Genomic DNA, 14,777 nt, shown 5'->3' with positions numbered 1-14,777 from the left:
ATTGTCCTCAAGTACCTCGCCCTTGTATAGGCCCTCTATATACTCCTTCCACCTTTCTGCTTTCCCTTCTTTGCTTAGAACTGGGTTTCCATCTGAGCTCTTGATGTTCATACAAGTGGTTCGCTTATCTCCAAAGGTCTCTTTAATTTTCCTGTAGGCAGTATCTATCTTACCCCTAGTGAGATAAGCCTCTACATCCTTACATTTGTCCTCTAGCCATCCCTGCTTAGCCATTTTGCACTTCCTGTCGATCTCATTTTTGAGACGTTTGTATTCCTTTTTGCCTGCTTCATTTACTGCATTTTTATATTTTCTCCTTTCATCGATTAAATTCAATATTTCTTCTGTTACCTAAGGATTTCTACTAGCCCTCATCTTTTTGCCTACTTGATCCTCTGCTGCCTTCACTACTTCATCCCTCAGAGCTACCCATTCTTCTTCTTCTGTATTTCTTTCACCCATTCCTGTCAATTGTTCCCTTATGCTCTCCCTGAAACTCTGTACAACCTCTGGTTCTTTCAGTTTATCCAGATCCCATCGCTTTAAATTCCCACCTTTTTGCAGTTTCTTCAGTTTTAATCTACAGCTCATAACCAATAGATTGTGGTCAGAGTCCACATCTGCCCCTGGAAATGTCTTACAATTTAAAACCTGGTTCCTAAATCTCTGTCTTACCATCATATAATCTATCTGATACCTTTTAGTATCTCCAGGGTTCTTCCATGTATAAGACTATCCTAGGATAGGAAGACTATCCTACGACTTCCATATCGGTCGCAACGGGTTATACACAATGCTGGTGACTACTTTGAAGGTCAGTAAAACTTTGAAACACGTATTTTGTACGAGCTGTAAATAAATATTTGCCACTTAAAGTTCCAACCGTCGTAGTTTTTAGCTAAATCCTGTTTTGCGAGACATTGAAAATAAAATTCAAGCAAATACAATGTAGACAAGGTGAGAATGTTATTACAGTATAGGTGTTAGATACCAACATTTAAAATGAAGAAAGGTATAAAATATAGATTTCCTTAGGTGGAAACGGCCCAAACGGGAGTTGGTTCCTTATTGCTTACTTCAATAAGTTAAAATGGCACTTGGATCTTTTGAATCGTATTTTGAGGAACTGGGCAGTGTGCAGCAAGACCGTGAAAAACCTGGCAATAGTGATGTTAGCATGTATTCATGTATTAAATTTCAATTATTTACGCCCACAGCTCGTGGTCTCGCGGTCACGTTCCCTCTTCCCCGAGCACAGGGTCCCGGATTCGATTCCCGACGGGGTCAGGGATTTTCACCTGCCTCGAGATGACTGTGTGTTTGTGTTGTTCTCATCATTTCATCATCATCCATAAAAGTGGCGAGATTGGACTTAGCAACGGTTGGGAATTTGTACGGGCGTTGATAGCCGCGAAGTTGAGCGCCCCACAAAACAAACATCATCAATTATTTACCAAACAATATGAACATAATACAGTGCAATGGTAAGAAAAATAATACATTTTGTACAATGAATCCGATGTTATTCCAAGGTTAAGTCCAGCTCCCCATCGACCCCCATCAATATCATCCACAATACCACAAACTACTGAAAGATTGCTGTTAAACGTGGTAGCATCACTCGGAATGAGATGCATAATGGATGCGATGTAGTCCAATTTTGACTGTGATATAGGCTTTCCAATAGGCCACAAAGGTAACAGGAGCGATGAGAAGTTTACTGCAGACTTTGGGCGTCCAGCTCTTCTTTTCTTGACATCAACTTCAACAAAATTCTCATCTAATTCTGTATTCGTAAATACAAAGAAGGGTTTGCTCTTTAATATTCTAATCTGACGAAGTTGCAGCAAGGTTACTTTATTCTGATGTATGTCTTCTTTACTATTAACATTACTCTTGTCAAGTTGTGAGGTTCCTTTAAAGTCATGTTTTTGCCTGCTAAGGACCTGTAGACATGACGTTGTTCCGTATTGCAAATCACTGCACCTTCGATTCTAGTGCTGGCAGTTCTGCACTATCTAGATGGCAGCACATTACAGAAAGGAATTGGTTCTATTTTGCATAACATGGTACACACCTTCAGGCACATTTTCCAACATAAATCCAAAAATCCAGAAAATTGTGGTTGGATCCTTATTGCATAATTAGGCCCAATTACACTTTCACAGTGTGAAGGAGTCTTACCACTTTTCGAGATTTCATCACGTCCAATCTTTCTCTTTGACTGCGTGAAGTAAGTGTACTTGGGCACAAAAGAAGTCCAGTTGCACTGGGAGGGGTGGAGGGTGGAGGGGGAGGGAGGGATGCAGGGGTGTGAATGGAATAACAAGATTTTCCAATATGAAGAATAGCACTCTACTACTTCTTTTTACTCATCGACGTTCTTCGAAAACAGTTGCTGAAAATGATGAACAAAAATCTAAATGACAGCGTTGGTTTTGGCGGAGACGTGTGAGGGGAAATGCTGACGTAGTCGGCGCTCGGTGCTACCAACATGAAACTGCAACGTTTAACTTCACCACGCAGTTTTGACACTACAACTGCTAGGTCTCTGGCATTGGCAGAAATGAAAAAAACAGGGAAGTCGACATGAAGTGTTCCAGACAAATCCGATATGTGACGAAACCGAACGACGGACCCATTGGACACCTTTCATTGTGCCACTGTGCGATAACCATTGTTGGCACAGTGGTTATCGCCAAGCATGAAAGTGCATCGTTTTCCTTTCAATTCTTGCTCTAAGAGGAAAAGGCAGGGTGCTAACTTGCTGATGTACAGAATATCTAATAATAAATCAGTACTTAAATATACAGTTTTAAAACCGGCAGTATGCTTACAATGTGCATCCGATATTTTATAGGCAGTCACGTCGATATCTTTGCTGTCGGTGTCGATGTCACCGATGCTATTGTCGATATATCGGAGGCGCATAATTGCATATTTTTTAAATCAATATATCCGTTTCCAGGTATTTCGAAATATATCAACAGTCCTAGTACAGGCAACGAGCTCTTCAGCCAGTTCACAATAAAAATTAAATTAGGGGGAAGAAAACAAGAAACAGATAGAGGAGATATTTAGATCGGATTTAAAACTTAAAAGGTGAAAAATAAATTGAAGTTTTTAGATATACGATGGGTCACTTCTTGCATTGGTAGTTAAAAACAGTAATAATAAAAGGTGAAATGAAATACAATAAGTGCACATTTTAAAACAAGGTGCCGAAACACTGATATTTATATACAGGGTTATTACAAATGATTGAAGCGATTTCACAACTCTACAATAACTTTATTATTTGAGATATTTTCAAAATGCTTTGCACACACATACAAAAATTCAAAAAGTTTTTTTGGCATTCACAAATGTTCGATATGTGCCCCTTTAGTGATTCGGCAGACATCAAGCCGATAATCAAGTTCCTCACACACTCGGCGCAGCATGTCCCCATCAATGAGTTCGAAAGCATCGTTGATGCGAGCTCGCAGTTCTGGCACGTTTCTTGGTAGAGGAGGTTTAAACACTGAATCTTTCACATAACCCCACAGAAAGAAATCGCATGGGGTTAAGTCGGGAGAGCGTGGAGGCCATGACATGAATTGCTGATCGTGATCTCCACCACGACCGATCCATCGGTTTTCCAATCTCCTGTTTAAGAAATGCCGAACATCATGAGGGAAGTGCGGTGGAGCACCATCCTGTTGAAAGATGAAGTCGGCGCTGTCGGTCTCCAGTTGTGGCATGAGCCAATTTTCCGCGGGCTACGCGTGAAACTTGCCCGCACGCGTTCAACCGTTTCTTCGCTCACTGCAGGCCGACCGGTTGATTTCCCCTTACAGAGGGGCATACCATCGCCGAATGGAGTTAGCAGTTGGTGGATCTTTGTTGAACTTCGTCCAGAAGTGTCGTTGCACTGTTATGACTGATGTGAGTGCATTTCAAGCACGACATACGCTTTCTCGGCTCCTGTCGCCGTTTTGTCTCACTGCGTTCTCGAGCGCTCTGACGGCAGAAACGTGAAGTGCCGCTTCAGCCGAACAAAACTTTATGAGTTTTTCTGCGTATGTGTAGTGTGTTGTGACCATATGTCAATGAATGGAGCTACAGTGAATTTATGAAATCGCTTCAATCATTTGTAATAGCCCTGTACATTTGACGATGCTGGCGCTGATTTAGTGTTTAGCATTTGACGATACCACTGTGGTTCCAGTATATCAGGACATGTTTTTATAAAACAGATCTGAAAATGCGCATTATAGACCAAAACAGGTGGTCTGATGATGAAAAACTTTGCGATCATTGACGTGAAGTAAAGGAAATTATCCCCAGTAGAGTTCAAGCCGTCCGCTAACAGGTGTCCTGATACTCTTGATCAGATAGTGTACAAAAAGATGCACTTTGAAGATAATAGTGAAATCCTGTTTATCTTTTAATTAACAATATACCTACAACAATTATTGAGTGGATAACATTCAGTTCTGTGGTATACCTGGGTTGGATAAAAAGTAGTGGCGACACTGTTATAATTCATATCAGACTTCATTGACAGACGTCCGCCGTACCACATGCCCTCAATATAATTGCCCCGTTCTCGATATCCTTCCCCCGTCTCTGTCGATGTTTCGCAACAACCGCCCTATGGCGCGAACGTCGTCTTCTCTTGTGCCCTAGCGCATGTCATGAGGAGGTTCCTTCATTTTGGCTGACACATCGTAATCGGACGGACTCTATCGGGTGAATACGGTGGATGTTCCAGTATCTCCAACCGCTGCGTACACGGAGTTCGCCACTGTACGATATGGCAACTCTGCGTCCCACACACGCACCTCACACAGTCCCTTAAAACAATGTCGTGCACTCCGACCTCGTGCCACTTCAGTCTTGATCCACGCACGTTGTTCGTGTTTCCTTAAACGTGCTGTTAAGGCGCTTGAATTGGCCTCTCGCACTGACCTTCTGCTATTAGCTACAGACAGCGCCCCTGCGTTTTGACGCACGTCCTTCAAGCTACGGAAGTGTTTATAACTCTATTCCGTAATTACTGAACCTTTACTTCTGTCACGGGAAAAGCTACGTATAACACTAACGTGCCGTGAAACATGCTAACGTTACCCTCTGAGAGAATTTCAAAGTTCGACCGTGCGAGTGTCTAATGGACACCTTGGGAGTTACAGAAGTGGTAGAGTTATAAGTGAAAGAAAAAAAAATAAAATAAAAGGTCGCCAGCCTAATTAGGCACATCAATTTCGAAATATATATTTGAGAAAATTGGATATTAGTTATTGAAGTTACTTTTCTTGAGATTTTCTTTTGAATAGCAAATAGGATACAAACTGACGCAGTGCACTCTGTACTGTGTTTAGCAGCAGTTACCAATAACACAGACACCATTAAGTTATGGGGGAGCAAAATTGCACCGAGCTCATACTAATGGTGGCCACAATCAATAGTATTACTTAATCAAAACACTGAAACAACACTGTATGAAGTGCAGAACTAACTTTTGACATGAGAGGCTTCTATCTTGAGTGACATGAATAACACAAATAAAGATAAATAACATCTTAACTACACTGTTTAAGCTCCTCTGCATGTAGCAGTTTTCCTTAGCAACAGTAACAGTTTATTTTTTTCTTAATAGGAGGACAACAAAATAGGGACCCATAAACTGTTATAGTTTCACCATCCAAGGTTCTTTGATTATTGCAAAGGTAAAACCTATCTCTAAAAGCTAATCATTCACTTATTTTGTAAGGTAACAAGATGCAAGAATGGGCTTAATTAAATTCAAAAGGAACCATTCATGATGGGTACCAAAACTACACTATCTTTGAAAATGTGTGTAACTTCACTTCTAATAGTACTGCTGCAAATCGCTTCATTAAAGATTTATATGTACTTGTACTTTAATCACCCGTGAAGCAGGTATTCTTGGCAATAATATTTACACAATCCTGCACTGTAATCCTACAAAACTATATTTTATAATAAACTGAGGATTGTATTGTATTGTATTGTATGTTAACCGGGGGCCTAGAAACGACGGAGAGGCTCCGTCCCCGCCGCAGCCGCAGTGGTCCACAACCCCACGACGACTACCGCAGTCCACTTCACCCCTACGCCGCCCCACACCGAACCCAGGCTTATTGTGCGGTTCGGCCCCCGGTCGACCCTCCCAGGGAACGTCTCACACCAGACGAGTGTAACCCCTATGTTTGCGTGGTAGAGTAAGGGTGGTGTACGCGTACGTGAAGAACTTGTTTGCGCAGCAATCGCCGACATAGTGGAACTAAGATGGAATAAGGGGAACCATCCTGCATTCGCCGAGGCAGATGGGAAACCACCTAAAAACCATCCACAGACTGGCTGGTTCACCGGATCTCGACATAAATCCGCCGGGCGGATTCGTGCCGGGGAGCAGGCGCTCCTTCCCGCCCGGAAAGACCGCACGGCCAACCGAGCAGGCTAACTAAGGACACTTTAGCAAAAGCCTATCCAACTTCACTTTTATGGCTTTAGCTTTTAAATAATTAAGGTTTTCACTTTCCTATTGACTGATCTTTAAATTTTTGTAATTAAACTTCCTAGCTTAACAATTTCACTTGGAGTAGTCCATAAACAAACCATCCAAATTTTTCTCTAACTTTTGCTACTCCCTTTACTTTAGACAAAAAAATCACTTTTAAACACATGAACGCCAGAGTTGTTCATTTAAATCAGGATGTTCGGTTTTAGTGGCACTTAGGCAAGGATCCTAAGTAGGATCGTGATCAGGATTGAAGTTACGGTTTCGAACACGAACTGACGTTTTATGTGATTATTATTGGAACAACACACAAATTAACTGAATGTATGAAATCTGTGAAGCAGTGGCGAAGATTAGTGGCAGGCGAAATGGCGGCTAAATGTATTCACGGCTCTTGATGTGCGAATGCTCTATAAAATCTCTTCTTGATGTCGGATTTTCAACATACTAGAGCCATTCCATTATTCTGCAAATACCAAATAATAGCCGGATCCACATCCGAAGCAAATCCCTTCTACGGGGTGCATTCAAGTTCTAAGGCCTCCGATTTTTTTTCTGATTAACTACTCACCCGAAATCGATGAAACTGGCGTTACTTCTCGACGTAATCGCCCTGCAGACGTACACATTTTTCACAACGCTGACGCCATGATTCCATGGCAGCGGCGAAGGCTTCTTTAGGAGTCTGTTTTGACCACTGGAAAATCGCTGAGGCAATAGCAGCACGGCTGGTGAATGTACGGCCACGGAGAGTGTCTTTCATTGTTGGAAAAAGCCAAAAGTCACTAGGAGCCAGGTCAGGTGAGTACGGAGCGTGAGGAATCACTTCAAAGTTGTTATCATGAAGAAACTGTTGCGTAACGTTAGCTCGATGTGTGGGTGCGTTGTCTTGGTGACACAGCACACTTCCCAGACGTTTTTGTTGCAGTGCAGGAAGGAATTTGTTCTTCAAAACATTTTCGTAGGATGCACCTGTTACCGTAGTGCCCTTTGGAACGCAATGGGTAAGGATTACCCACTCGCTGTCCCAGAACATGGACACCATCATTTTTTCAGCACTGGCGGTTACCCGAAATTTTTTTGGTGGTGGTGAATCTGTGTGCTTCCATTGAGCTGACTGGCGCTTTGTTTCTAGATTGAAAAATGGCATCCACGTCTCATCTATTGTCAAAACCGACAAAAAGAAAGTCCCATTCATGCTGTCGTTGCGCGTCAACATTGCTTGGCAACATGCCACATGGGCAGCCATGTGGTCGGCCGTCAGCATTCGTGGCACCCACCTGGATGACACTTTTCGCATTTTCAGGTCGTCATGCAGGATTGTGTGCACAGAACCCACAGAAATGCCAACTCTGGAGGCGATCTGTTCAACAGTCATTCGGCGATCCCCCAAAACAATTCTCTCCACTTTCTCGATCATGTCGTCAGACCGGCTTGTGCGAGCCAGCAGTTATTTCAGTTTGTTGTCACACGATGTTCTGCCTTCATTAAACTGTCGCACCCACGACGCAGTTTCGACACATCCATAACTCCATCAGCATATGTCTCCTTCAACTGTCGATGAATTTCAATTGGTTTCACACCACGCAAATTCGGAAAAAGAATGATTGCACACTGTTCAATTAAGGAAAACGTCGCCATTTTAAGTATTTAAAACAGTTCTCATTCTCGCCACTGGCGGTAATATTCCATCTGCCGTATGGTGCTGCCATCTCTGGGACGTATTGACAATGAACTCAGCCTCATTTTAAAACAATGCGCATGTTTCTATCTCTTTCCAGTCCAAAGAAAAAAAATCGGAGGCCTTAGAACTTGAATGCACCTCGTAATGCCACTCCCAATTGCCTCTCTCAGTACCGTCGAGGTGTACCGTGCTACGGCTAGCCACACGCTGCGTGCCGTTCACACAGAGGAGCTGCTCAGTTCGACCGCCAAACCCACCTTCTACATCGCGGCATGCCACTTCCATTGCGGAGGGACTTCCCTACAGCGTTTACATGTTACAAATGCCCTAAGCATGAACCAGCTTTTAACAAACATACTTATTTCATAAACATATTCATATTATATTAATTTAAAATTTGCACATATTCTTTTGCTTTTTTCATATACAGGAGGGTCACTCCAAAAGAAATGCACACTATTTTTTTTTAATCCTTCTTTTATTCTACATGTTTGAAAGTGTTACAGTGAGTAGATACATACTTTAGGAACAATATTTTCATTTCTCCACATAATTTCCATCCCTCTTAACTGCCTTACGCCATCTTGGAACCAGCGCCTGTATACCGGCACAGTAAAATTCTGGACCAACCTGTTGAAGCCACTGTTTGGCAGCGTGCACAAGAGAGCCATCATCTTCAAACCTTGTACCACGAAGAGAGTATTTCCGTTTCCCAAAGAGATGATAGTCACATGGAGCCAGGTCAGGACTGCAAGGCGGGTGTTTCAGTGTTGTCCATCCGAGTTTTGTGATCGCTTCCATGGTTTTTTGACTGACATGTGGCCAACACTTTCAGTACTCTGCGAACACTTCCTTCCCCTATCCCAGTGTAGCGTGACAATTCGTTCACTGTGACGCGTCTGTCAGCAGTCACCAATTCGTTAACTCTCTGCACATTGTCTGGAGTGTGTGCAGTACGAGGCCTACCACTGCAAGGACAATCCTCAATATTGCCATGCCCGCTTTCATCACGTAATCTGCTTGCCCACCGACTAACTGAACTGCGATCGACAGCAGCATCTCAATACAACTTTTTCAACCTCTTATGGATGTTTCCCACTGTCTCGTTTTCACAGCACAGGAATTCTATGACAACACGTTGCTTCTGACGAACTTCAAGTGTAGCAGCCATCTTGAAGACATGCTGTGATGGCGCCACTCACGGGAACAGTTTGAACTAAGTTTGAAAACAAGCGGGAACGATGTATCTACACACTGTAAAACTTTCACAAATGCAGAATGAAAACTGCATTTTTTACAAAAATTTCTTTTGGAGTGACCCTCATACAATACAAAATTGTAATTTTCTTGCCACACATCAAGGAGTTCAAGCAACACAGAATGCACACTTTATAAATTGCAGATACACAGTTGCTTAAAATAAACCTACTCCTAATCGATATAAGAATTAGAGATTGCTACTACGTTTCATCCAACCCCTGCATAATAAGCTTTTAAGTGTCACCTTTAAAATTTAGTTCTTGTTGTATGATACGTCTCGTGCAGATCAACTCACATACTATAAAAATTGCAATTTCTGAGTCTCTGGGGGTGTACATAGGCTGCACAAGCTTGTTTTACTTCCCCTCTAGGCGTGCTAACAGTACTGTGGCTTAGGAATTTTTGTTCGTTTCTTGACTGCAGATAAACAAACAAACAATTAATTACGTAGCTCATTAATAAGAAGATGGCACATAAACGTTCCACACAGTACAATGAAATTAAATACTCTTCACGCAAATCGCCACAGTTAGCTTTCCACTTTTGTTATAGCCCGATCCACGCACGATGGCGGTTGGCGCATGTCGGGGAAAGGACAGTGGGATTGCATTGTTGAGGATTCCAAGCGACAGTTGCGGTACGCGCATGCGCGTGCTTTCCACATGAAGAAAGCGTATACCCGCAAATTACACTACCGGCCATTAAAATTGCTACACCAAGAAGAAATGCATATGATAAACGGGTATTCATTGCACAAATATATTATACTAGAGGTGACATGTGATTACATTTTCACGCAATTTGGGAGCATAGATCCTGAGAAATCAGTACCCAGAACAACCATCTCTGGCCCTAATAACGGCCTTGATACGCCTGGGCATTGAGTCAGAGCTTGGATGGCGTGTGCAGGTACAGCTGCCCATGCAGCTTCAACACGATACCACAGTTCATCAAGAGTAGTGACTGGAGTATTGTGACGAGCCAGTTGCTCGGCCACCATTGACCAGACGTTTTCAGTTGGTGAGAGATCTGGAGAATGTGCTGGCCAGGGCAGCAGTCGAACATTTTCTGTATCCAGAAAGGCCCGTACAGGACCTGCAACATGCGGTCGTGCATTATCCTGCTGAAACGTAGGGTTTCGCAGGGATCGAATGAAGGGTAGAGCCACGGGTCGTAACACATCTGGAATGTAACATCCAGTGTTCCAAGTGCCGTCAATGCGAACAAGAGGTGGCCATGACGTGTAACCAATGGCACCCCATACCATCACGCCAGGTGATACGGCAGTATGGCGATGACGAATACACGCTTCCAATGTGCGTTCACGGCGATGTCGCGAATCACGGATGCGACCATCATGATGCTGTAAACAGAACCTGGATTCATCCGAAAAAATGACGTTTTGTCATTCGTGCACCCAGTTTCGTCGCCGAGAACACCATCTCAGGCGCTCCTGTCTGTGATGCAGCGTGAAGGGTAACCGCAGCCATGGTTTACGACCTGATAGTCCATGCTGCTGCAACCGTCGTCGAACTGTTTGTGCAGATAGTTGTCTTGCAAACGTCCCCGTATGTTGACTCAGAGATCGAGACGTGGCTGCACGATCCGTTACAGCCATGCGGATAAGGTGCCTGTCATGTCGACTGCTAGCGATACGAGGCCGTTGGGATCCAGCACGGCGTTCCGAATTACCCTCCTGAACCCACCGATTTCATATCCTGCTAACAGTCATTGGATATCGATCAACGCGAGGAGCAATGTCGCGATACGATAAACCGCAATTGCGATAGGCTACAATCCGACCGCTATCAAAGTCGGAAACGTGATGGTACGCATTTCTCCTCCCTACACGAGGCATCGCAACAACGTTTCACTAGGCAACGCCGGTCAAGTGCTGTTTGTGAACGAGAAATCGGTTGTAAACTTTCCTGATGTCAGCACGTTGTAGGTGTCGCCACGGGCGCCAACCTTGTGTGAATGCTCTGAAAAGCTAGTGATTTGCATGTCTCAGCATCTTCTTCTTGTCGGTTAAATATAGCGTCTGTAGCACGTCATCTTCGTGGTGTAGCAATTTTAATGGCCAGTAGTGTATGTCTCTCGCTTACTCGTGGAGAATTTATCATTTACCAGTACAATCAGGGATAGCAACTCGCAACGAATGGAATCGAAATTCAATAAACAAATCGCTACGATCACGTTTAATGCTCGCATTAGTTACGACATTCACAGCAGAGAACGCACTGGACGCTCATTGGCTGTCGGTGCCTACGTGACGTAGGTACGGAGAAGAAGCATAAACTCGACCGCCATCGTTCGTGACTCCGGCTATAGATTTTGCAGCTGCTGTAGACGAGTGTAGCAGTATTCGAATGTAACCGTTGCAGACCTGACGGCGCGGCTGTCGTGGATCAACTGGGAGAACCTGGGCGTGAACCCGTCGCGTCGCGGCGTGCTGACCACGCTGACCTTGAGCGCCGACTCGCTGCAGCACTGACCCGCGGCGCGCCTCGGCGGCGACGGCCTCCACGACGCGGACGTCGACGCCGTGTGGCGGCTGTCGGGGCCGCCCAGCGACCGCTGAGCGAGGCCGGCGAGCGGCGCTCCAGCTGAGCGAAATGCCCCGGTGGACAGTCGCGGAGGACCGCGTGCAGTACTTGCCGACTCTCAAGACTTTTGTTGTTATTATGGTCTGGCCTCTTCACCGTGGTCGTCGCGCAGGAGCCGTGTGGAAGATAACCGGATTATCAACACCGTTCGTCACTGGCTGCCATTTGGAATCGCTCCTCGGAAGGCCGTAGAAGAAAATTACTAAAACATATTTCTTGTCCAAATAAAAGATCGCTCTGATTGTGTGGCGTGTCCAGCCATATTACATGTGTGTCTCCGCTAGTATGCGACTGTTGACCGAAATTTGAACCACTCTATGGGCTCCTCGAGCAGTGAAAAGGACGCTGAAACATTACTAAAACTTCTGAAATACACAGTATCAAAGACAAGAGTTGTTATTAGACTTTTGCCGAAGCGGCCGAAATAACGGAACAGATCAGTAAATATCAGTTACAGAAAATCTGTGATATCCGTAAACGATTTTTGCAAAAAACAGACGTAATGTCTGATGGGATAACAGCAATCAGTGATTTTATAATGTTACTTATAATCCGTCTTGATAGCATTTTTTTTTGTTTTTTATTCATATGACCGGTTTCGGTTCATTCAGAACCATATTCAGGTCTGATATTTCAGTTACAGGAGTAACCCGTCCAGATCCAGCAAATTTCACATGCTGCGTCATGTGACGCTCATGTGACGCAGCATGTGAAATTTGCTGGATCTGGACGGGTTACTCCTGTAACTGATATATCAGATCTGAAGATGGTTCTGAATGAACCGAAACCGGTCATACGAATAAAAAAAGAAATTGCTAATAAGACGGACTATAAGTAACATCCGTAAACGAAATTGTGAAAATATAGTTTCCTGGAGAGTCGCATTATGACTACCGAGGAAGACTCGTGGAGCATTAGCCAGAATGTAGCCTTGCATGCACCATCATAATGATATACTCCGATACGCACATTTATTGTATTAAATTGCATGTTACGGCGGCCAAATGAATGAGTTTATGTTCTATCCTACTTACTGCCATTTCTTCCCAAAAAAAACTTGGTCAGTTCGTTGCAGTATCGAAAAGCATAGTTACCACACTCTTGAAACAAACGCAAACGCTTAGTTTATCCGGTTTCCAGAGTAGTTTAGTCGTTCATAGTTAAATGTTCCATTTCAAAAATTAGAAATACTCTGTACTGTACATATAAGCCAGAGAACTGTAATTTGATCCACAAATGCTTCAGTTGTTAATATTATGCTTCCATCGCTCATAAGAGCACCCGTACAATTAGTTTGTAGTGGGGCGGGGGGATGGGGGTGGTATGGGGGGAGGGGGAGGAAAGAATGGGGAGGCAAGACCTTAGGGCTTGGAGTACTCGTAATCATTTGGAAGTCGAATAGCGACTTGCAAGTAGCCATTACAAAACTCTACTTCCGACCCTGTTAAAAACATGCTTACTACCGACTTTTTAACAATTTTCTTCAAAGAAAAACACCTACTGCAGTATATTTATTCCTCTCTCTAAAAGGTAGGGGGGGAGGTGGCGGTCGGTGGGGGAGGGGGCACCTCCTTTGCCCCAAGATATGGGCGCCCTTGAGCACTCAGTACTGAAAGACAGACAGCGGAGTGTTTATCGTTATACCTACAATGAAAATGGGCAGGTATTTTATCTACATAGTGTTCTTTTCTCGCCTTGACACTCAATTATCTTCCACTTGTCGAAACTAACGGGGCACAGATGCGCAAACATTAATATGGTATTGCAGCTGTTATTTGATAGTACCAACAGTTTCCCAGTCGGCCATAACCTCTACCTCTTGACGATACTAGATAGGAAATAAATGCTATGTACCTAGAAGAGATGTATTTTGTCATTTGTATAGGGGCTAGCATTTAAGCTCGGATGGAAGAAACTTTTCGTCCCCGCCTAGCAGTCCTAATTTAGGAACAACGATTAGGATTCAAGAGTGCGCCCTATCAAAGGAACCATCCAAGCATTTGCGTTAAGCGTTTTAGGGAAAACTCGGAAAACCTGAATGTGACTGGACGGACAGCGATTTGTACAGCTGTCGTGTAAAATTAGTACACCGTTTTACATCTGTAGCAACACACGCGGTTCCTCATTTAGACTGGTTGTTGCTTCTCTGAATCACTTCATTTCTGGCAAGCAAGGGAGTAAGAGCTGACTTCCTTCGATATGTTTTCCACTTAAAGTAATGCTCTTTCTCTAATTTCGCTCGTATACTTACCCCTCCTTTGTTCTTTCCAACACTACAATGCTGAAATATGTCTTTTGGAAGATGGGTAATCTGTTAGACACCGAAAGAGCAGCTCATGTAACAGGCATTTTGGACGGTAGAAACTCATATTTCGTCGCCCTAAAGCGCCTCAGACGATAACCCCATGAACGACATAAGGGTTCCACTGCCCCTTAGATCGAACAGTGTCGACTAGAAATTCCTTTCTTCTTACTGGGAGAGGTGGTGCGGTTGCTTGGACACTGAACTCGCTTTCAGGGCGACCGGAGTACCCAACTCTGTCCAGTATCCAGATTTAGGTTTGCTGTGAGTTTTCATAAATCGCTCAGGACAAATGCCAGGGCGGTTCCTTTGAGAAAGTCAAGGCTGATTGCCTCCCTTGTGCTTCTACAGTCCGAGTGTGTGTCCCACCTATAATAACCGTGTCATGATGAAACATTA

The 14,777-nt window shown here is 43.9% G+C and overlaps 1 protein-coding gene across 1 annotated transcript in view; it reads left to right on the top strand.

The window, feature by feature from the left end:
• LOC126188345 (transcription factor Maf) overlaps positions 1 to 11,964 on the top strand; it is an 85,231-nt gene extending 73,267 nt beyond the window's left edge. Inside the window, exon 5 of the mRNA XM_049929944.1 lies at positions 11,855 to 11,964. Within this exon, the coding sequence (XP_049785901.1) occupies positions 11,855 to 11,964 (110 nt within the window). The remainder of the gene's footprint in view (positions 1 to 11,854) is intronic.
• Positions 11,965 to 14,777: the final 2,813 nt, after the last annotated feature.

This window comes from Schistocerca cancellata, chromosome 5 (assembly GCF_023864275.1).
Source record: "Schistocerca cancellata isolate TAMUIC-IGC-003103 chromosome 5, iqSchCanc2.1, whole genome shotgun sequence".
In the NCBI taxonomy this organism is placed as follows: domain Eukaryota; kingdom Metazoa; phylum Arthropoda; class Insecta; order Orthoptera; family Acrididae; genus Schistocerca; species Schistocerca cancellata.
Note: the sequence above shows the minus strand (reverse complement) of the source record. Positions and strands in the feature narration are given on the sequence as shown.